Below are 23,834 nucleotides of genomic sequence, written 5' to 3' on the forward strand. Positions count from 1 at the left end.
CAAAAGATTTTTTGTTGCTTTACTTAGAATCAAGTAGTATTGTAACTGTATTGATAAAAGTTTATAAATAGTAAATGGAAATAAGGCAATTTTTTGGACTAAACCCCTTTCCTCAGGTCAGGACAGGATACAATAACAGCAGTATACTGTACTGTTCTGAAGAAAGATTTGGCCTCTGAAAGCTAATTGAAAAATTGATTAGTCCAATAAACTGGTATTTTCTTATTTCTCATTATTTGTTTTATTTTTATTTGTTAATTTGTAAAGTGGTGATTGTTATGTATCAGTTTTTTCAAATTTACATCTACTGTCTGTATATTTTGCATAGTATTAGGGGACACGTGCCCCTGTTTTTGTGATGTTGTGGTGTTGCATTGTATGCAGTCTGGTTTCTTGGTGGTTCAGTTTAACTTTTGCCTACATATTTCTATTTTTAGTTTGTGATTATTCCATATTGGGCGAGTGTGTATCTGTCTGTGTGTATGAAAGGGACATAGTTTTCAGTTGGCATTGACTGCAGGATCAATTGACTGTGCGGGATCTGGCTTGTTTAGTTTTACAATGTATGTGTTGGTGTTCTAGTGCTCACTGCAGTGTTTAAGATGCTGCTTTTCCTAGGTACACTCTTGTGCGATATGTGGATTGATACTAAAAAATCATATTTTTCATATAGATGAGGGGGGGGGGGTGTCAAAAAAATGATGGGCCCCAGGTATCACATATGCTAGGTACGCCACTGGCCAACAGAAAACTAATTTTTAAAAAGGGTTCCTGAGATAAGGTAAAGGGAATGGGACTTGATTATACTCCTTTTTCTGTGTGGTTAAAATCAAAGTGGTTTACATATGTTAGACAGGTACTTATTTTACATGTGTGACAATGAAGTGTTAAGTGGCTTGCCCAGAGTTACAAGAAGCTGCAGTGGGAATTGAACTCACAACCTCAGGGGGCTGAGGTAGCTGCTTTAATCACCAGGAGCTAGATGCACTAAAGACAGTTGCTACATCAGTTTTGACTGCTTGCTGACCCGATGCACAAAATGGCTCATTGCGTGTTTTCCTCCTCGATTGCCTATTTTCCGATCTAGCCATGCAAATTAGCTATTTAATATTAAAACTCCCATGCAAACTACCTGAGCGATTGATGCACTAACATTGCTTGGTGTTGCACAAAAAAGTGATTTTAAAAAAGCGACTGGTAAAGACCAGTTGTTTATCTGTCTTACCGGCACTTTTTTTTAATGGGCACAGATGCTGTGCATGTGTTACATGCACAATATCTGCCCCATTAACAAAAAGCACACCCTACCAATGATGGCCCTCCCAGATGTCTCCCCAACGAACCAGCACCGAAGACCGCCACCCCCACCTCCACACACATACCAGGGAAAACCATCACCTACCACCCCCCCAAAAAAAGACAGGAGGGATGCCCATTTCCTCCTGCCAACGGATGCTCCGCCTAACCTCCCCTACCCCACCCCCCCAGCACCTTTGTGTGAAGAGAGCAGGAGGGAGGCTTGGTCCCTCCAGATCCGTGGCCCACCAATCCAAAATAGCAGGCCTTCCCCTCCTAAGAGATGCTTATGGCCTCTCCCAAGGCTGGACATAGTGGAACCACATGGGAGAGGATGTGAGAGTTGCCGAGGGGATGTGTAAGAGGAGAATAGTGAGTACAGAAGAAATAAATCTAGTAACGGGAAATAGGTAAAATGGAAGGAGGCCACAGAAGGAGTTAGACAGGAGAAATGGAAGAGGTGAGAGGAGGAAATGGTAAACTGATAGTCAAGTGAAATATGGATGGAGGACTGAAGAGCAAGAGGGTGAAATCTGAGTAGGTGGACAGTCAGAAAATAAAGAGGAAATGTGTCGGAGACAGAATAGAAAAAGGTTGAAGAAAATGGAGAAAGAACAAATGGACAGCACCCATTTGGAAAGACAGCAGAAGAGAGACAGGAAAGCAGTCCTGACCTTGATGTGGCTAAAGCTGGAGAGTATGTGCACCATTTGGAGTGGGGGGAGACTGGAGAAAGCTAGAGATAATATGTGCTAAAAGAGAGAGTGGAGAAAGCCAGAGTGTACTGGGACAGAGAGGGCGTATGCAATTGAGGGCAGGGATGGAGAAAGTTGGAAAGAGTATATATCATGGAGAGAGGGTATATGCAGGGGCGGAGGAGAACTGGAGAAAACTTGAGGGAGGGTGTGCTGTGGGGGAAAAGTCTGTTTTAACACCACACATATGAGCCAAGTATTTCAACAAGACTGATGTTCTAATATCAAAACGCAGTGGAGAAAAGGACCTCAAACAACCATACTTTAGGAACAACCTGAGTCTTTAATGGGGTAATGAATAATACAGTCCAGAAAAACCCCTCTAAAACATGTCAAAAATATCACTCTTTATTATACATGTATTCTATTTTCTTTCTTTGTTATTTTTCTTTTAATACAAGGCAACTCAATGTAAATACCAATTCAAATATTCAAAAATCGAAACACTTAGCTCCCAGTGGTGATTTGCCAGTTTCACTTAGAAAGCTTCTTCAGAGGTAGTGTTTCTTAAATGCTGTTGCAGCTTCAACTTTCCCCATCTTCATTTCTTACATGGAGATATCAACTGCTGAGGATTCTCTTCCTTCGAGAATGAGCCGCTGAAAAGAGTCACAGCCACACAGTTCGAACCACCCCTGAAAAAGCTTTCTAAGTGAAACGAAAGAGTCACCCTTGGGAGTTGTTTTGATTTCTGAATAATTGATTTGACATTTACATTGAATTACAGTGTTTTATTAAAAGAAAGCACAGAAAATAGAATATAATAAAGAATGATATCATTTTTGACATGCTTTAGTGGTTTTTTCTGAACCGACGATATAATTCAGTATGCCAGTAAAGACAAGTTGTTTCTAAAGTCTGGGTGTTTGAAGTCCACCCTGGAGAAGGGGCAGAGAAACTTGGGAGGCTGAACCTAACAGGGGAGTATAAGAGGCGGTGTCCGGTCAAAAGCGCGCCGGGACAAAGGCGCGCCCAGACAATTGAGCGCAGCGCGCACCGCCGTGCCGCTCTAAATTACTGTTTTTAGTGCTCCGACGGGGGGGCGTGGGGGGGAACCCCCCCACTTTACTTAATAGACATCGCGCCGCGTTGTGGGGGCATTGTGGGGGATGTGGGGGGTTGTAACCCCCCACATTTTACTGAAAACTTCACTTTTTCCCTGTTTTTAGGGAAAAAGTTCAGTTTACAGTAAAATGTGGAGGGTTACAACCCCCCAAACTCCCCATAACACCGGCGCGATGTCTATTAAGAAAACTGGGGGGGTTCCCCAACAAAACCCCCCTCGGAGCACCTAAAAACTGTAATTTAGAGCGGTGCGGTGGCGCGCGCAGCGCTCAATTGTCGGCACGCGCTTTTGTCTTTCGCGCCGTTGTCTATGAACCAGTAATACAAAATCAAATCTGCATTTTAATGTCATATGTGAGTAGGCTTTTGCAGTATTGTTACACATGCCTTTCTTCAGATATGAAGAAAACTGTGGTTACCAGTCAAATGTAAACATTTGAGAATTCATCCAGTTGGAAAAAAAAAATTATTGCATCCCACCATTTAAAGATGCATACTTTTGTGACCAGTGATTCACACCCTCTTACCACAAACCAACATTTTTCAGTTGGTTGTTATAACTGCCCTTCTTTTCCTTTCCCATTTCCCTGGTATTATTAGTCTGGTTACAGACTATCTGACTGCCCAAGGATTTAAAAGGAAATCTCCATAAAATCCTGTAGTGACAGTTTGTTTGGTTTTTTTAATCGGTTCACCACACCCAGTAATCTATGCCAAGCTTCGCATGGATTTGGCTCACTCGCCCTTTATCTTGTCTAATACATTTTACTTTATTTTGAACTTGATATATTGCCGATACTGGCAAACAGATCACAGCAGTTTACAAATAAAAACAGGAAAGGAAAGCCATAAAATCAGTTAGCAAAGATCAAGCACACAAGTATACGAAGATTTGCAAACTGTATGTAGATGGGCGCTGGGTTATAGTGATCGCATAACCACCAAACGACAATTGAAAAAAAATGGGTCCTCAGCAATGACTTAATTTTAGTGAAGGACTATTCAGCTCAAATGAATTGTGGAACATCATTCCAAGTTATGTGTTACCTCAAAGTGAGCTTGTTTTGGGCCTAGCAGAACTATAAAATGAGCATCCAGTGACCAATGGGAACGCATAGATGTGTAAAAGTTAATGAGCACAATTAAGTAGTGCAGATTCAATTTAGAAAACAATATGCAAAGGCCCGGATGCACTAATCTCTCCAATCGTCGCTAAACCAGTTTGACTGGTTTAGCAATGACCTAATTTGTGGCTCACCAAGTGCTTTTCCGCGAGTTCGTACATTCTCTGACTCTGCCCTCGTTAGTCATAAGGTCATTTGCAGATCATTAATATTAAAACTAACCCACCGAACAATGCTTCACCATGCACTAAATTTAGCAATGACTTTAAACGACAATTAAAAAATGACAGGTGTAGACCTGTTGGTAACTGTGTCTGCCATATTTTTTTCTTTTTTTTAAATGGGCACAGATGTTGTTACACACTGACAATACCTGTCTCCTTTAAAAAAAAAAAAAGTCATACCAGCCTTACTTTTTGGCATACTCTTACCAGGGAGAAAAAAGTTGTTGCCAATTGTGTTTTGGGTAGTATTATTGGCAAATCTTTTGGGTTACTTTTTGAAGCCTATTTCCAAGAAAGTGACATCCTGTCCTAACTTCTTTTCACACAATGTTTTTCCTCCCCTCTGCATTTAACATGTGGGAGAGGCTGCATAGAAATTAAGGGCTCCTTTTATCAAGCTCGGGTAGGCGGTTACCGCGCGGAATACCGCACGTTCAACCACCTGCCACGCTAGTTGCTATCGCCTCCATTGACGTGGCATTAGTTTTTTGGTGTGCCGTGGGGGTTAGCGCGTGATGAAATGTCCGACACACTAACCCCCGTAGCGCACCTTGATAAAAGGAGCCCTAAATGTAACATTTATTTGTGACATGCTGTATACCAGTGTTCTTCAACCGCCGGTCCACAGTGCGATCGATGCGGCGTTATCTTCGAGCCAGCTCCCTCTTCCTAACTGATTCAGTGCACAAAGCCACGGGCAGTGGCTCCTATGGGCAGCTTGTGCTTGAACCGGAAGCCTTCTCTCTGACGTTGCAATTAGTACTATTATGGGGGGCGGGGTCTGGGGTGGAGATTGGGTAGAGATGGGCGGGGTCTGGTCCACGACTTAGCCCAGTGTTCTTCAACTGCCGGTCCACGGACCGATGCCGGTCCACAGAATAATTCTTTTATTTCTGCCGGTCCATAGGTGTAAAAAGGTTGAAAAACACTGCTGTATACAATACAGTTGTGCCCATTTACCATCCCCCCATCCCCCACACACATACATATTCTTCTTACTCATACACAATCATATACAGTATTCCACTTCAAATTCTGGTGCTCTGCATGCAATACAAGAAATTTTATTGAAAGGCACAAAGAAATGAAGGGGTAAACAAGGTCCTGTAAATGTATTAATCTGACCATGTCTCAGTTCTCTTCCTTCTTTATACAGTATTTGTATTTATGATGCCTGAATGAGTTTCTGATGGCAATTAGCTTGTCTGCACCTTGCTTTCTGGACCATCACACATACGGTAGATAGCATTTTTATAAGCTTTAAATACCAATACCATCTCATTATGAAACAAATATCATAATGAGAAAGGTTTTAATACTTTTGTTTCAACTGCTGAGGCTCATAGTTCTTTTTTTCTTCTATACTGGTAACTTGCACACTATTGAATTCTGCTGTTCTGTGCCACTAGGAAAAAGCAGATGCGGCCATCGTTTCCCGGACCTCCTTTATTTTGTCCGCTGCAGTATAAGACTATCGGGTAGCCATTTTGGAAAAGGGAGTTGCTGACATTTGCTTCTGCTCCCCATTAGACTCTCAGGATAATCAGAATGACGGAGGTGAATTCAGTAATACAGAAAACAGGATCGATCAGGGTATAGGGGAAGCGAGTACATGTTAAAAATATGCTAGGGGGGAGGGGCTATGTCTATTCAGCACCGTCTTTCACATACTCCTGGGAGCATTGATCACCACTCGCCAGGTAAAATTATCATCGTCTCTTGAGGTGATGTTAACATTCAATCAATAACACAGCTTAAGAAATGTACAGCAAATTGCACTATTAGTTTTACAAAAAAAGCCATTTACTATGCATTTGCAGCTCATTATTGCACCTAACACACATTATTGTCAAAAGGTCCTGGGCTTAAAAAAAAAAAAAATTGGTTTGGGAATGACTGCTATATAATATTTGGCAGATCTAAGCATTTAGCATAACTAACCATTTTTATACTGCTATTCATTTGCTAGAATACACAAAATCTGGCAATCTGATTGTGAAATTCTACCCTTTTTGGCAACCTCCAGTTATCTAGAACAATTTCAACTAAAGTGCAAGCACTTTTGCTAAGTCTCCTGGACTATTTAACATTATTTATTTAGGTAGTTCTACTCAATTGATAAAAAAAAAAAAAGATTAACAATTCAAAACACAGTTATAAGTTTGATATATTCATTGAGAAAAACATGACAGCATTACACCTTATTATCTTAAAACTCATTGGCTCCTTATACAGGTAGAATTGTATTTAAATTCAACAAAAAATGGAATTGCGAAACTGAATGAAGCTATTGCCCGCTCTGTGGAGAGTAATGAGGAAAAAGCAAATGTGTGAAACAACTACTTCTGTTCTATATTCACAGAAGAAAACCCTAGAGAAGGACCACAATTGGCTGGCAAAGTTACACATGAGAAGGGAGTGGATACCACATCATTCATGGAGGAAAGTGTTTATGAACTACTAGAAAAATGAAAGGTGGACAAAGCAATGGGACCGAACGGGATCCATCCCAGGATACTGAGGGGGGCTCAGAGAGGTTCTGGCAGGCCCTCTTAAAAATCTGTTCAATAAATCCTTGGAGAAGGGAGAGGTTCTGTGGGATTGGAGAAAAGCAGATGTGGTCCCTTTTCACAAAAGTGGTCACAGAGATGAGGTGGGAAACTACAGGCCAGTAAGCCTCACTTTATTGTAAAAATAATGGAAGCATTGCAAAAGTATAGTGAATTTCCTAGAATCTAATGGGTCACAAGATTCGAGGCAACATGGGTTTACTAAAGGTAAATCATGCCAAACAAATCTGATTGAATTATTTGAATGGGTGGCCAGAGAATTGGATAGATGACGTGCACTAGATGTAATTTACTTAGATTTCAGCAAAGCCTTTCATGCGGTTCCTAATTGAAGGCTCCTGAATAAACTTGACAGGCTGAATTTAGGTTCCAAAGTGGTGAACTGGTTGACAGAAATCAGAGGGTGGGGTTAATGGAATTAACTCAGAGGAAGGAAGGGCGAGTAGTGGAGTGCCTCAGGGTTCAGTGCTGGGGCCGATTCTGTTCAATAGGTTTGTGAGTAACATTGCTGAAGGGTTAGAAGGTAAGGTTTGCCTTTTTGCGATAATACCAAGATTTGTAACAAGGTGGACACCCTGAAGAGAGTGGAAAACATAAAAAAGGATTGGCAAAAAAGTTAAAATAATAGTGTAAGCAAGATCTGGCAACTAAAATTCAATGAAAAGAAGTGCAGAGTGATGCATTTGGGGAGTAGAAATCTAAGGAAGCCATGTGTGCTGGGAGGTGAGAGGCTAATATACTATACACTGAAGTGGAGAGGGACCTTGGAGTGATAGTGTCTGAGGATCTGAAGGTGCAGAAACAATGTGACAAGGCAGTAGCTGTAGTCAGAAGGATGTTAGGCTATATAGAGAGAAGCATAACTAGTAGAAGAAAGGTGGTGTTGATGCCCCTATACAGGTCGTTGGTTAAGCCCCACTTGGAGTATTGTGTTCACTTTTGGAGACCATATCTGGCGAAAGATATAAGAAGACTTGAAATGGTCCAGTGAAAGGCAATGAAGATGGTAGGAGGAATGAGCCAAAAGACCCGAATATGTATACACTTCCCCCTCCGCATTCGCGGGGATAGGGGAAAAGCATAGCAGCAAATACCAAAAAACCGTGAATAACTTTTTGTATGTTATTCGCAGTTTTTTGGTAACAAACCCCTAAAAAAAATTTAAAAACCACGAATAACCTATCCTGATTTGCTCCAGGAGCAGCGATTTCCTCTGTTCAATACTGGGAGCAGCGATTTCCTACGATGCAAATTTGGGGGCGGAGCCAGAAAATGAAAAACCATGATTAATCAAAACCATGGTTAACGAAACTGCGAATACTGAGGGGGAAGTGTACTCTAGAGCAATGGTTCCCAACCCTGTCCTGGAAGACCACCAGCCAATCAGGTTTTCAGGATAACCTTAATATGCATGAGATAGATTTGCATCTCAAGGAGGCAGTGTATGTAAATCCATCTCATATATATATTCATTATGGATATCCTGAAAACCTGACCTGCCTGTGGCTTTCAAGGACTAGAATTGCCTACCCCTGCTCTAGAGAACAGGGGAGTTATGATACAGACATTTAAATACTTAAAAGGTATTAATATAGAACCAAATCTTTTCTGGAGAAAGCAAAATGGTAAAACTAGAGGATATATATTGAAGTTGTGGGGTGGTAGACTTAGGAGTAATATTCGAAAATAATTTTTTACGGAGAAGGTGGTGGATGCCTAGAATACCCTTCCTGAGGGAGGTGGTGGTGAAAACAGCGACAGAATTCAAAAGAGCATGGGATGAACAGAACATATTTAATTAGAAAATGAAGGGTATAATTGGAAGAACTAAGGTTGGTACTGGGCAGACTTGAATGGTTTGTGTCCTGTATATGACTATTTGGCTTAGGATGGGACGGGGAGGGCTTTGATGGGAACGTCAGTAATTTGGGATGGTCTAGATAGGCTGGAGTGAGCATTGACGACAACCCCAGTAGCTGGCACCTAAGCACATTACTGGGCAGACTTCTACGGTCTATAAACAGGAAATATAAATGAAAAAAGACAATTGAACTTAATCATGGATTTGTAAGCATTGGGCAGACTGGATAGACCATTCAGGTCTTTATCTGCTGTCATTTACTATGCTACTCTGTGCTGGTACCAATCACAAAATGGCTGCCAAGACCTCCTGCAGAAGTGGCAAATTTTTCTTATAATTTGTCTTGTTGAATCCCTTGGTAGTGTGAAGTTATTTGGGAAACCCTACCAGAAAGCATTACATTTATATCAATTTGTATTAATATAGTAGTAATAACTCCACTCCACCACTAGGGGGGTCTATAGTAGTATCAGCAGTACTCTAAGCGCCTATCAAATTTCAGCACTGAAGGCACATGCAGTGTAGACAACTACTGTAAATCCTGGCCCAACAAGGGATTCCATTCCCCCATTAAGACAACTTTGGCAATGTTCTACCACAAACAAATTATCTTTTGTTACTTGAAGAAAAGCAAGAAATAATGACAAACTTCAGACTGAGTGAAAATATCCTTTGGTTTACTCATTAAAAAAAAATCCCAAAACAAAATAGATTCGATCATCAAAATTTTACAATAACTAAAAATTTTTTTTTTATCAGCTGCAGACTCATTTCAACATTAACACACTGCTGACATGCCTGAAATGCATTGTTATGAGCATTCAAGCCTATGGCATTGTTTGATATAACAAAAAGCTGAAAGTAGGCAGGGTGTAATTTGTGGGGAAACAGCTTGCAATTGGATATTCTGCCTCTGCCTCAGCCACTCCCTTCCAGACAGCCTACAGGAAAGAAAAGAGGAAGGGAGAGGGTAAGCCTGGAACAGAGAACAGTGACTCTACTCCTTAATCCAGCCTCTCCGTCCTTGTTCCTGCTGCTGGCCCACAAGTCACCTCCTCCAGCTTCACAGTTTCACTTTCTTTTTATTGTCTACAAATTAAGCTCTGGGAGTAGGTACTAGAGAATGACACGGGGACAGATTTGTCCCCGTAGGAACGCAATTTATCCATCCTGTTCCTGTGGGTTTTGTTGCTGTCCCTGTCCCATTCCTCTAAGCTCTGCCTTAACCGCACAAGCCTCGAACACTTATGATTTTAAAGTTTTTGAGGCTTGTGCAGATGAGGATGGAGCTTGCAGGACTGGGGCAGGGACAAGAAAAGAACTCACGGGGATGGGACGGGAAAATGAGTTCCCGCGGGGCAGGGAAAAATTTGTCCCCGTGTCATTCTCTAGTAAGTACCTGAAAAGAATCCTTGACTTATGCAGCTAAGGTGCATTACAAAAGTCACTTTCTTTTCTTAAATACTGTAGATAATTTAACAACGTATATACTAATTATATAAACTTTATTATTTTAAAGGCACATAGTTAATCTATGGTAGAATCTATTGCTTTCATTGTGGTTGATTGTGAAGCAGGCTTATTCGAAGCGACATGTTTATTTGGTGCATATTTTCTTAATTTTTAAGTATTTTACAGAATTTTACTTTGAACCCTTTAGTAAACAAACTGAAGTCCTGTGGTAGGTTATAAATTGGCACGCAATAACCCTGCACTAGAAGATAGTTTTTGAACTTCTATTAGAGGTGTGTATATTCTTGTGCTACTCAGCGCAGATACATATGTGGACTAACTGATTAGCACAAGATCATCGCAGGAGCTTGTAATGCCTATAAAATGTGCATCAGTAAGTGCTCATGCGATAATTCTTTTTAATGGTTGCGTGCTAATGACAACATTAGTACATAAACCTCTGCAATGCAAACCTTTATATAAACCTCTGCAATGCAAACCTCATGACATTCCTGTTTTAGACAGCATTAACAGGAAAAATAGAAAACTGGCTATTTTCCAGCTGCAGTAAAAATGCCCTTAGCATTGGGTCTTGTTTAAAAAAAAGAGGACACATGCCCTGCCCCAGCCCCACCCCCATATAGACATCGAGCTCAGGGCCACATCTGGAGGGCCTCAGAGCATGTGCAGATGTGACGCGATGACATTGCATGCGTGCAAACATGCATATGATATCATCGCATTGTGTCCGTGTAAGCTCGTAGGCCCACCAGATGCGGCCCCGAGCTTGGGGCCTTCCAAAACCTGGACAAAACTGCAGGATTTTGGAAATCCATCTGGGCCTGGACAGTCCTCTAAAAAGAGGACATGTTCAGGTTTTTCGCGGACATCTGGTAACCCTACCTTAGCACCGGGGAAAAACTTGCATAAGGGTGCGCCAAGGCCTTTTTTTTTTTTTAACTGTAGCTTAGTAAAAGGACCCCTTTATTTTTTTTATTCTTTTTAAACAGGAGCTCATCTTTTGCATTCAGATATGTTCTATACTGTTAGTAGACTTATGAGCTTTCAAATTGTCAAAAAAAATAGTAATACAGCTGAAATCTATTTAAAATTATATATTGCATTTGCAATACCTGCATCATAGTCTGCACATAAGACAAGAACAAATATCACTGGCTAATAGTCACTTTCAGGGAACACTATATATGAAATATTTTATTATGTTTTTCAAATGCTGGTATTTATTTCTGTGCAGTGCTGTAGCACTGATCCTTCTGATGTTCAGAAAAGAGCATCAGTATTTCAAAGGATTATGCAGTAATCCACATTCATACATGAAATTACTCCTGGAGTGTGGGATGCGTTTTCCTCAGGCATACATCAATTGCTGTTCAGGCTTGTTATCTCTGAAATACCCAAACCAAACTTCCAGTGCAGATCACATGGTTGAATAAGCTGTCAAACACAACTGTCTGTAACCTTGAACTGGAGATTTTTTTTTTTAAAAAAACCCTTTTCATAATGGAGATTCTAGGATGTAACCGTGCAAAAACTGAGTTGTTTCTAAAGCTATTAACAGTAAAGCTGTCTTCTATGCAAATATCTACAGCATGAACACTCAATGAGAAAATTAGGGCTTTTTTTTTTTTTTTAACACATCAGAAAGGGAAAATATACAGCATAAAGTTACTATTCTTTCCAATAAAACAACCTGCAAGAAATTATCTTTAGATGGGCTATAGATATTTACTCTCTGAAATGTAATTCCCCCATTATCTCCTTGAAAGAGCTTAAACATTAAATTTGGTTTTTTCCTTTCCAAGTCAATCAAATATATAGCATATCTTATATTGGACTCTAATAAATAATTAATTAATATTGTAAAAAGTGTTCAGTGTCTGAGTGTTTTCTACAAGTATGAGACGTTAGGAAAACAAAATCGGGACCATCATTACACTTTTCTTCCTAGTCCCTAACAGTGATTTTTATCGAATTTTCAAACTGCTATTGATTATCTGCTATGCAGTCAGCTATTAATGCAATAATGATGAATCGGTATTAAAAATCACTTATCTTATTCATGATGTGGATCTTATCATATCTCAAATGGCCCAGCCCAGTAAGTACTATTTTTTCTGTTTTCATTGCAGTGTTAAAGTGCATAGCAGATAATCAATAGCAGTTTGAAAATTCGATAAAAATCACTATCAGGGACCAGGAAAAAAGTGTAATGATGGTCCCGATTTTGTTTTCCTAACGGCTCGTACTTGTAGGAAACACTCGGACACAATATTACTTAATTATTTATTAGAGTCCAATATAAGATTTGATTGATTTATATTAATTTGAGCATATCATAATATTCTTTGATCTCCTTAATATTTTTTACTTCCTTTCAAAGCCATTACTTTGCTGAAAAATAAAGCTGTTATTTTCTTTATATAAACCTCTGCAATGCAAACCTCATGACATTCCTGTTTTAGACAGCATGTAAATACAAAAACGGTTTCAGACCAAAAATATAATAAAACAATTTTCTTAACAAATTATTTATCATAGGCAAAAAAAAAAAAAAAAAAAAAAATTATGGTCCTTTGGTTCCTTCATGACTCAGGAGTGTTTTTTAGCACAAGTAATGCAAAGGCCATCAGTTGTGATTCACTGTTTAAATGTTGTCCTCGTCAAGCATTTTGTTGACACCTTCACATAATCTTTCCAAGTGAGGCTTGTAAGGTCCAAAAGGGTTATACAAAGCAGCCAAAAACTCACAATCTGAAAAGTGATCAAATACAATGTCAACGCGTCCGTGAGATTTTGCAGTTAGATGGCGCTGGATAATTTGATGAAGCATATCTCTGCACTCATTCAACAGTTTGGACAGAACATTCCGATCAAAAGTAAAATCCACCTGATAGAAGCTCACTACTGTCATGGCCAGCTGGTGCACCTTCTTCTTGAACTTCTCCATCAACGCTATTTCATCTTGATTGAACTGGCTGTTCCGATAAAGGATAGCCAGTTTGATGATTATTTTGATGAGATTCTTGATGATCCTCTCTGCTTCCTTTTTGCTTTGTGTGTATTCTTTTGTCACTCGGTACAGTTCATCTAAAACCTCACTGCTGGTATCGTCAACCAAGGCAGTCGCAATAGATTTGGAAGCCATTTTGCCAAGGATTTTCTTTTGGGCCTGAATGGCCAAGTTTTTGGAATTGAAGACATCCGTGGTCACTAAAAGAAAAGAAAAATGCAAGATAAAATTACTACATTAATAAATCATCTCAAGGAAACACAAACCCCCTCTTCTCCTAAACCGCGCTAGCGGTTTTAGCACGGGGAACTGTGCTGAATGGCTTGCGCTGCTCCCGATGCTCATTGAGTTTCCATGAGCGTTGGGAGCAGCGCGAGCCATCTAGCGCAGCTCTCTGAACTAAAACTGCTAGCGCGGTTTAGTAGAAGAGGCCCAAAGTCTTTAACTTGGATACTTGGAAGTAAGAAAACTGAAGTACATCCTTTACCAGATAAATCAGAATGAGGACCAGCGTCACATGTCTAGGAAGAAGTGCTTTTACTAAAGTGCTTTAGGTTGTTAATGTGTGGTTCAGCATTCAGTAATGGTCAAACACTAATGATAACATTAGCATTAGCAATACCGGAAATTGAAATTGGCCATTTTCTAGCTATGGCAAAAAAAAAAAAAAATGGCCTTAGCACATGGGAAAGAACACATAAGGACATGCCAAGGCTACTTTTTCTCAGACCTTTGTCCATGGGGAAGATACAGTATTTATAACCATTTTAAACCCAATGTCTATTGAGCTTTCTGAAAAAGCAAAAGATTTTTATTTTTGTAAACTAAGTTTAACATTTTAAGGTTTAAAAAAAAAGTATGACTGACCCCCCTCTGAGACTGGTGAAAAATCTAAGACTGTTACTGACTTTTAAATCATAACCTGAGCTATAACAGTAGATCATGCCACATTTACAACAAAACACCCAGCTATATGGAAGCACCAGATAAGTCAATGACTTCATTTGTACTAACCAAGGTGGAACATCTGCAATCAGGTATCTTGAATCAGCAATCACAAAAGCTGCGCACAAATAAAGCTTAACACTAAAATAATTGTAGCATCTCAGAGACCACTTAAGCATCTTGGATAATGAAGTGACCTTTCAACAATGCATGCTATTCTACTTTCATCTAGTTATATAAAGCATAATCCTAGTAAATATTACCACAATTGAACACAAAAATCTTGGTATTTAGTGGCCAATTCAGGACGGGGTGGGGAGGTAAGATCTCTTTGGAAACAGTAATATAACATTTTTGCTATGAAGCCAGTACTGGATTCTTCAGCAGTTTTTAACTATTGTAAACCGCATAGAACTTTACGGCCTTGCAGTATATAAACTGATGATTATTATTACAGTTTCACAGTTCTTGGTCCTGGAGAGGCATAGAATTGTAGGAACCTGCGATACCTTTTAAAGGGTCAACCCCAAAACTGTGCAACCTAAGCTTTGGAGAGCACAAGAACATAAGAATTGCCGCTGCTGGGTCCATCGTGTCTAGTAGTCCGCTCACGCGGTGGCCCTTAGGTCAAAGACCAGTGCCCTAACAGAGTCTAGCCTTACCTGCGTATGTTCTGGTTCAGCAGGAACTTGTCTAACTTTGTCTTGAATCCCTGGAGGGTGTTTTCCCATATAACAGCCTCCGGAAGAGTGTTCCAGCTTTTTGCCACTCTCTGGATGAAGAAGAACTTCCTTGCATTTGTACAGAATATCCCCTTTTAACTTTAGAGAGTGCCCTCTCATTCTCTCTACTTTGGAGAGGGTGAATAACCTGTCTTTATCTATTAAGTCTATTCCCTTCATTATCTTGAATGTTTCAATCATGTCCCCTCTCAGTCTCTTCTTTTCAAGGGAGAAGAGGCCCAGTTTCTCTAATCTCTCACTCCTCCAGCCCCTTAACCATTTTAGTCACTCTTCTGTGGACCCTTTCGAGTAGTACTGTCTTTCGTCATGTATGCTGTGCTAGACGCAGTATTCCAGGTGAGGGCACACCATGGCCCGGTACAGCAGCATGATAACCTTCTCTGATCTATTTGTGATCCCCTTCTTAATCATTCCTGGCATTCTGTTCGCCCTTTTCACTGCCACCGCACATTATGCAGGTGGATTCATTGACTTGTCAACCAGTACTCCCAAGTCTGTTTCCTGGGGGGAGGGGTCTTTCAGAGTACTGCACCGGACATCCTGTATTCATGTATAAGAGTTTTGTTACCGACATACATCACCTTACATTTATTCACGTTAAACTTCATTTACCATCCAATTAAAAAAACTAAGATTCCATGTTGCGGCCCATTTCTCAAGCATGTTTATGTCACATTGCAGGTCTTCGCAATCCTTCTGTGTCTTCACTACTCTGAATAACTTCATATCGTCTGCCAATTTAATTACCTCGCTCGTCGTATCAATTTCTAGGTCAATTATAAATATGTTGAAAAGCACGTGCCCAAGCACCGAACCCTGCGGCACTCCACTCGTGACGCTTTTCCAGTCCGAGTATTGTTCATTTATCCCCACTCTCTGTTTCCTATCTGCCAACCAGTTTTTAATCCACGTATTTCACCCTCGATTCCATGGCTCACAATTTTTCGAAGTTGTCGTTCATGCGGGACCTTGTCTAACGCCTTCTGAAAATCCAGATGTACAATGTCAACCAGGTCAGGTCACCCTTGTCTATCTGCCTGGTTACTCCCTCAAAGGATAAATAGTGCATCGAGGGTTGCAAAAGAAAAGTTGCAAATGGGAGTTATAGAATATCAAATTATTTTCAGAACTGTGTGAAAGATGACAGCTTCCTCATATGATATATATATGGTGTGGGATTAGAAACCTCCATTGTAACAAACAACATATTTCACAGACGAGAGTACAAAGTCTGGACCCTGGGGAAATAGGCATGAAAATGTCTAATAAAACATGCATTCAATATAATAGCATGTGATGTGTGCGTCACGGGGTAGATTTAAGTTTTAGGCATTTCAAGTACATTGAGCTAGGTCGGAGGCTGCATTTTTTTTTGTTTAATCTTGGATCACTTGAACTTAGCAGCTCTACAGCATTTGTTTTCAGCAGACCATGCTAACACACAAATGAGCCCTTTGTAATATATTTTAAGAGTATCGTAATTAAAAAAAAAAAATCACAAGGTAGTGTGGCCTTTAAAAAACTTGGGTTTTAAAAATAGGTTTAAAAAAGAAAACTAACCAAGAAAGGTCTGAATACTATTTTATGTTCAGCTCTGTCAGTCTTATAAGAAATTGTTTTATTTAAATAAGCTTTACAAAAAAAAATAGATGTGCAGCCATATCTAATTTTGCAAATATTGAAAATAGTTTGGCTGTGCTTGAAATTAGCATTAGCAAAAAGACATGTGCTGATATAAATTGCTCTCGACAGTGGACTGACCTAAAATGCAAGCCAAAAAGCTTGAAAAAGGCTTCTATGAGGTTCTTGTACCTAAAATTCCTGTCCCTTCTCTGCTGTTGTCCATTGTGCTTTCATTTGCTTGAATTCCAAATGGTTAATTAGTTAAGTTTAAAAAAGAGACAGAAGAACAAGGTTCTCCTGTGAAGAAATCAGAAAGTACAAAAAGAGAGAAGGAAAAGTTCCAAAAAATGAAAAAGGAAACCTAGTGCACAAAAGGGTTTTTCTAATAAGTTGAAATTCTTCTCCACAAGGATAAAAAGTATATATGATGGTTTATTGAATATCCAAGCACATAAAACTACAATGTTCACAAAATTTTTAAAAACTTAAGTTATGTTCCAGCAGATAAATGCTTACATTAGAAGTCGCATCAAATACATTTATCAAAGCGATAAATATCTTCTCAAGAGCAGATAGATATTACAAATAGATCACCTAATAAACCAAGGATCCTCAAACTGCCACAAGAGTAATATAACTCAACGCAGCTGCAATCCCCATTGAGAGTCGACAGTATTAGAGGGTATTTAATACAACAGCATAAACAGGCAATACTCCGTAATTTCGATTATTTTTGGCATGCTGGCTCCTCTCCCCTGGCAGCACATTTTATGTTATTTTTCACAGCCACATAACGAGAGGAGAGCCAAGGAGTGAGCGAAGACATAGAAAGCAAGCCCTCTACTCACCTGGTTTCCAGCAAGACAACCGGCAGCTGCCACGAGTCTGGTTATCACACATGCCAAACCCACCGAGCCTTCGCACACTTCCGGCCACAGCCTACAGCTGTCCAATTAAAGATGAAGGAGGCTGCACAGAGAGAGGCTTGAAACACACACATTGCTTAAGAGGCGGGATGCGTGCAGGGAAGTGGGTTTGGCTTCAAGGCCCGACAATTGAGGAGGGAGAGTTTTAATATGGAGTGCGGAATGGGTGTATATGGATGCGGGTGGCTGCCACAAAGGATAGCAAAGGAAGGTAAAATGGGCTGATTGCACACTTTCCGTTTATAATTTATGCCCTCTTTTCTCCTCCGATACTTATTCACAGTTTTTCCTTTTTTTTTTTTTTTTTTTAGTTCAATAAATTTTTTATTGAGTATTTTGAAAAATACAGAGAGCAATTCAAATACATAAAAAATAATATAACATTTTGTATATATAGGGTCTATAAATATAGAATAAACTATAAAGGATCATAGTATTAAGAAAAGCTCAGAGTAATGGAGTTATTTCTGAAGACTGTATGAGAAAAAGATGAGATAGAACAGAATAAAAGTTAAGGAAAAAGGAAAGAAAGAGGAAAAGTGAAGAAAAGGAAAGGGAGACAGGAGTGTCTACAAGTCAGAGCGTACATATGAATCTAAGAATGACCAGGGTGATTTTTTGCTTTTCAAATTCTTAGAGATTCGGTGTGTAATTTTATTCTCATATGCATATGATTCAAATCTATGATACATACATAAAGAGTTCCACCAAAACGTATAATCTAATAACGAAGATGATTTCCAATTTTTCAGAATGTGCATGAGGGCAATTACCAACATGGTATCAATGAGTTTAGGAGGACAATTTGATTGCGCAAAGCAGGGATGTTGAGATCGAAGGATTATAATGTCCATAGAAATCTCTTCTGAGCAGTTAGTGATAGATTGTATGGTGTTCCAAATTTGGGTCCAAAAAGAGCGGACCAAAGTACAATGAAAAAACATGTGATCAAGAGTTCCCTCCTCTTTCAAACAATTCCAGCAAACAGAGTCTTGTTTTAATTTGGCTTTCCACATGCGAAATGGGGTCCATATTGCGTTCCACATAATAAAGAACATTGATTGTGAAACTCTAGCAGATAAAAGTGGGCGGTTTGTTGAAGACCAAAAGAGTTCCCAGTCAATGTCAGAAAGCGGAGTGATGAGTATATTATCCCAGTGTTTCATAGAATGGTATGAAAAAGTGAAGAAATGATCTCTCAGAATATTATAAAAAAAAGATATAGCTTTTCCTTTTGCTAGAGACCATAAAGACCAATGGCAGATAGTATTTTTGGAAGACATGAAGTCATATCGTATGTGCACAGAAGACAGCACTTCAATGACCTGGAAAACGGAACATCCAGTGAGATCATCAAGTTTGCAGACGACACAAAACTCTGCCGGGAAATCAGATCGCAGGAGGACAGTGAGGAACTCCAGAGCGATTTGTGTCGGTTAGAAAACTGGGCGGAGAAATGGCAGATGAAGTTCAATGTGGAGAAATGCAAGGTAATGCATTTAGGCAGTAAAAATAAGGAATACGAGTACAGAATGTCAGGTGCAACTCTGGGAAAAAGTGAACAAGAAAGGGATCTGGGTGTACTGATAGATAGGACCCTGAAGCCGTCGGCACAATGCGCGGCAGTGGCAAATAAGGCAAATAGAATGTTGGGCATGATAAAGAAAGGAATCTCGAGTAGATCGGAGAAAGTTATAATGCCGCTTTATAGGGCAATGGTCAGACCACACTTGGAATACTGCGTCCAACATTGGTCTCCCTACCTAAAGAAGGATATAAAACTGCTGGAGAGGGTGCAGAGGCGAGCAACTAAATTAGTGAAGGGTATGGAGAAACTGGAATATGAGGATCGACTTAAAACACTGGGATTGTTCTCCCTTGAGAAAAGGAGACTGCGTGGGGATATGATCGAGACCTTCAAAATACTGAAAGGAATCGACAAAATAGAGCAGAGAAGATTATTTACATTGTCCAATTTGACACGGACAAGAGGACATAAAATGAAGCTAAGGGGGGGCAAGTTCAGGACTAATATCAGGAAGTTCTGCTTCACACAGAGAGTGGTTGACATCTGGAATACTCTCCCAGGGGAGATTATTGCAGAATCGACAGTCCTAGGCTTCAAGGGCAAACTAGATGCATATCTCCTTGAGAGAGGCATATAGAGATATGGTTGGCTATAGGGTAAGCCAGGTGTATACCTGGCAGGGCCTCCGCGTGTGCGGATCACTGGACTTGATGGACCGAAGGTCTGATCCGGAGATGGCGCTTCTTATGTTCTTATCCACTGTGAATAAGCAGAAGAAGGCAACATATATGTGGAACAAAGTATATCAAAAGGAATTGACGTAGTGAGAGTAGACAGTTGATGAGCAAACCATATACCTGCCCGCTGCCACCGTTTCCATGAAAGGGATTTGCCTTGGTTTTGGATTTTGGGATTATTCCAAAGAGACATGAGTGGGCTAACACTAATTGAGATCTCAGCTATATTATCTAAATAATGGAGAGCATGCTGCGTTGAACTCAACAGAGAATACTTTCTCAAATGTCTGGGTATTGATATCGTTAGTAAGCAGGAGATGTGTAAAGGTTTGCATAGAAAACATTCCATTTCAAACCAAGTAGGAGGGTCTTGATAAAAGGAATCATTAACCCAGTAAGCTCCATATTTAGTTAATGAAGCTATATAATAATGGTAGAAATCCAGGATGTTAAGACCACCGTTAATTTTAGAGGCCTTCAGCTTGGCTAGAGCAATTCGAGGTTTTTTCTTGTTCCATATGAATTCAGATAGCTTCCTATTTAGCCAATAGAAGAATGATTTTCGGCACAGAAGAGGAAGCAAAGAGAGAATGTAATTAATTTGAGGTGCTAGAGTCATTTTGATGGATGCTATCCTACCCCACCAAGACAAATAAAGTGGAGACCATCTAGATGTAGTGTTAAGAACTAAATTTTTGATTTTAGATATATTAAGATCTTGAGCAAGGACCGGATACTTGTGTATTAGAATCCCCAAGTATTTCACAGCTTCATTTGACCATGTGAATGGAAATTTAGCCAAATCTGATTGAAGAATGTTATTATTCAGAGGAAAGATTTCTGATTTCTCCCAATTGACAGAATATCCGGAAAAGCGAGAGTATTGTTTGATGATATGTATAAGATGAGGAAGAGAAGATTGAGGGTTCCTAAGAAAAATTAAGACATCATGAGCATAGGCTGCTAATTTAAATTCTCAATCAGAGGAGGGAATACCATTAATTAAGGGGCTTTGTCGAATAGCAGAGAGAAGAGGCTCTAACACTAAATTGAACAATAATGGTGAGAGAGGACAGCCCTGTCTAGTGCCTCTATGAAGGGGAAATTCATTGGATAGAGAATTGTTAATTAGAATACGAGCGGATGGACTGTGATATAATGTTTCTATCCATTTCGTGAAAAATGAGCCAAAATTATACCCTTTCAGGACACAAAAAAGAAAAGGCCACTCCACTCGATCAAAGGCTTTTTCAGCGTCTATAGCTAGGCCTATTATAATGCTATTATACATCCAATCTCTCTTATGGACCATGCTGCCATTTCTTTATATATTTCTATCTCAGCTCTGCGTAAAGAATCTCCTTCTTGGCGCTTAAACAACGCCCTACTCTTAGATGAAGAAACTGTTGAAAAAATCAACTCGTTCACAGTGGAATTTTTTGAAAATAACTCTAAAGATCCTGAAATTTGTCCTTCCATAGTCTGGGAAGCTTGCAAAGCAACCTTTAGAGGTGAATTGATAAAAATTGCTTCATGGAAAAAAAAACAGTCCATGATAAAAGAAAAAGAATTAGAAAACTCTATTAAAACTTACAGGACCCAATTATTCTCCAAAATATCGAAAAACTTAAATATGAATATAATACTTTAGTTTCATGCACAGCCAGACGTGATATCTTCATCTCCAATTCTGGCCATTATATGGGAGATAATCTTATGGGTCGCCCATTGGCCAGATACTTTAAAATTAAATCCAAAAGACTACATATCACATCTATCCAAAACCCAGCAGGACAATTAGTCAAAACCAGATCTTTAATTTCTTCTCAATTCGAAAATTTTTATGCTTCATTATACCAATCTGATTTTGCGGCTCCTGATTCAGATATAGACTCCTTTCTTTCCTCCTTATCTCTTCCGACCATATCGGACTCTGTTAAATTGGAACTAGATTCTCCGATAACTATAACAGAAATAGAAGCTGCCATATCTTCTCTACCGACTGGAAAAGCCCCTGGTCCGGACGGTTTTACTAACGAATTTTTTAAACAATTCCGAAACATCTTAGCTCCTCATCTCCTTACATACTATGATTTCCTTCATTCCACTCCAGATAAACAATTTAATTTCACTGAAGCCACCATTGTAGTAATTCCTAAACCTGACAGGGACGCCACCTTGGTTAAAAACTTCCGTCCTATCTCTCTCCTTAATTTAGATTACAAAATAATGGCAAAACTACTGGCACTTAGACTTACCAAAGTGATTCCACATCTTATACATAAAGATCAAACGGGGTTTATTAAACAAAGATATATAGGAGATAACCTGCGCCTCTTTCACCATATTAATGCTCACGCTAAAACATTCACAGTTTTTCCGTATTCGCGGGACTGTTCATCCCCAATCACCACAAATACGGAAGGAGAAGTGTTTTTGGCAGCGATACTGTTTCTGTAAGCCATTACTATGAGTGCAGATGAGTGTGGCCTCTCAGATACTGTTGACTGCTGACATAGGCATTTTTGCCAAAACACAGCGGTGTCATGTCCTCTTCTTTATTTGTTGGAACACAAACCATAAGATGATAAAATCGCAAAGTATTTCAACATATGTATATTGCCACATTTAAGATTCTGGCTTTAAGCATGCTATGATGTGAGAAGTTATGGTTTAAATTTACATTACATTACTGTATGAATTATAAAAAAATACAAGAATCATTTGCTTTTCTTAAGGCAAAAATTAGCAATTTATAATATGCACTGGTAAAACTGGCAAGTAGCAAAAATAAGTCACATTTTTGAATTAATCATCATACTACTGTGATTATGAGCTAAATCAAGCAACTACAGCCACATATTCCTTTAGTTTTCAGGCTTTCAGAAACTTATTTGACATTTCAATGTACGCTGAAGACATTTCTTTTTCAAGAGGGTTATTGGTTAGTGGCTTTCTGAGTTGACAGAAATTTCTCCATGAAGGTTAGTTAAGCTTTAATATGGGTTTTATTTATGTTTTCATTGCTTGTTTTAACATTTTTATTATCATTTAAATTATTATATATTTTTATTATTGTTCTCTACTCTTGCTCAGAGTATTCAGTTATAGGTATGCAATAAGAAACCCCTCATAATTAGGGCAGGACAGACTCCATCTTGTTTATATCATTTGAAGGTGAGGTCTCCAGAATTATACACAATAGTCTACATTAGGTCTTACCAGAGTCTAATACAGAGGCATCAATACCTCCTTTTTCCTACTGGCCATACCTATCCCTATGCATCCTTCTAGCTTTTGCCATCACCTTTTTGACCTGTTTGGCCACCTTAAGATTATCACATATAGCGGAACTAGAAAAGGTACAGAGAAGGGTGATGAAAATGATAAAAGGGATGGGACGACTTCCTTATTAGGAAAGGCTAAAGCAACTAGGGTTTGGAAAAGAGATGGCTCAGGGGTGATATAAGACGTCTATAAAATATTGAGTGAAAAGGGTAGATGTGAATCGCTTGTTTACTCTTTCCACAAATACTAGGGGGCATGTGATGAAGCTACTAAGTAGCAAATCTAAAACAAACTGGAGAAACTATATAACCTACTACTGGGCGACATGAACGTTCACCTAGAGCAAGTGGAAAAACCAAACGTGATAGAAATTGACACTTTCCTAACAACTCTCGGTTTCATAATACCACAACCAGAGAAAACACACAAAAAAGGCCACCATCTAGACTTAATTACCTTTTCGCAAAAATAAATCCCTGACCCAAAGATCCAACATAGCATAGGGGTCTGGAAAAAATGCATCTGGTCAGACCACTACATTTGTAATTTTGATTTTTACTGGCAAAAAAACCCACCCCAACCAAAATATAAAAGAAAAAACCCAAAACCAACCACAATTACCAGAAGAGGAACTATAAACCCAATAGAATTCTGGACCTACTACGA

The 23,834-nt window shown here is 39.3% G+C and overlaps 1 protein-coding gene across 4 annotated transcripts in view; it reads right to left on the minus strand.

Moving 5' to 3' along the window:
• Nucleotides 1-9,550: 9,550 nt before the first annotated feature.
• Nucleotides 9,551-23,834, minus strand: part of TNFAIP8 (TNF alpha induced protein 8) — a 241,977-nt gene continuing 227,693 nt past the window's right edge. For all 4 annotated transcript variants that reach the window (XM_033929036.1, XM_033929035.1, XM_033929034.1 and 1 more), the window contains exon 2: nucleotides 9,551-13,578. In XM_033929036.1, the coding sequence (XP_033784927.1) occupies nucleotides 13,013-13,578 (566 nt within the window). In that variant the 3' untranslated portion in view covers nucleotides 9,551-13,012. The remainder of the gene's footprint in view (nucleotides 13,579-23,834) is intronic.

The sequence above is a fragment of the Geotrypetes seraphini genome, chromosome 1, assembly GCF_902459505.1.
Source record: "Geotrypetes seraphini chromosome 1, aGeoSer1.1, whole genome shotgun sequence".
NCBI lineage: Eukaryota > Metazoa > Chordata > Amphibia > Gymnophiona > Dermophiidae > Geotrypetes > Geotrypetes seraphini.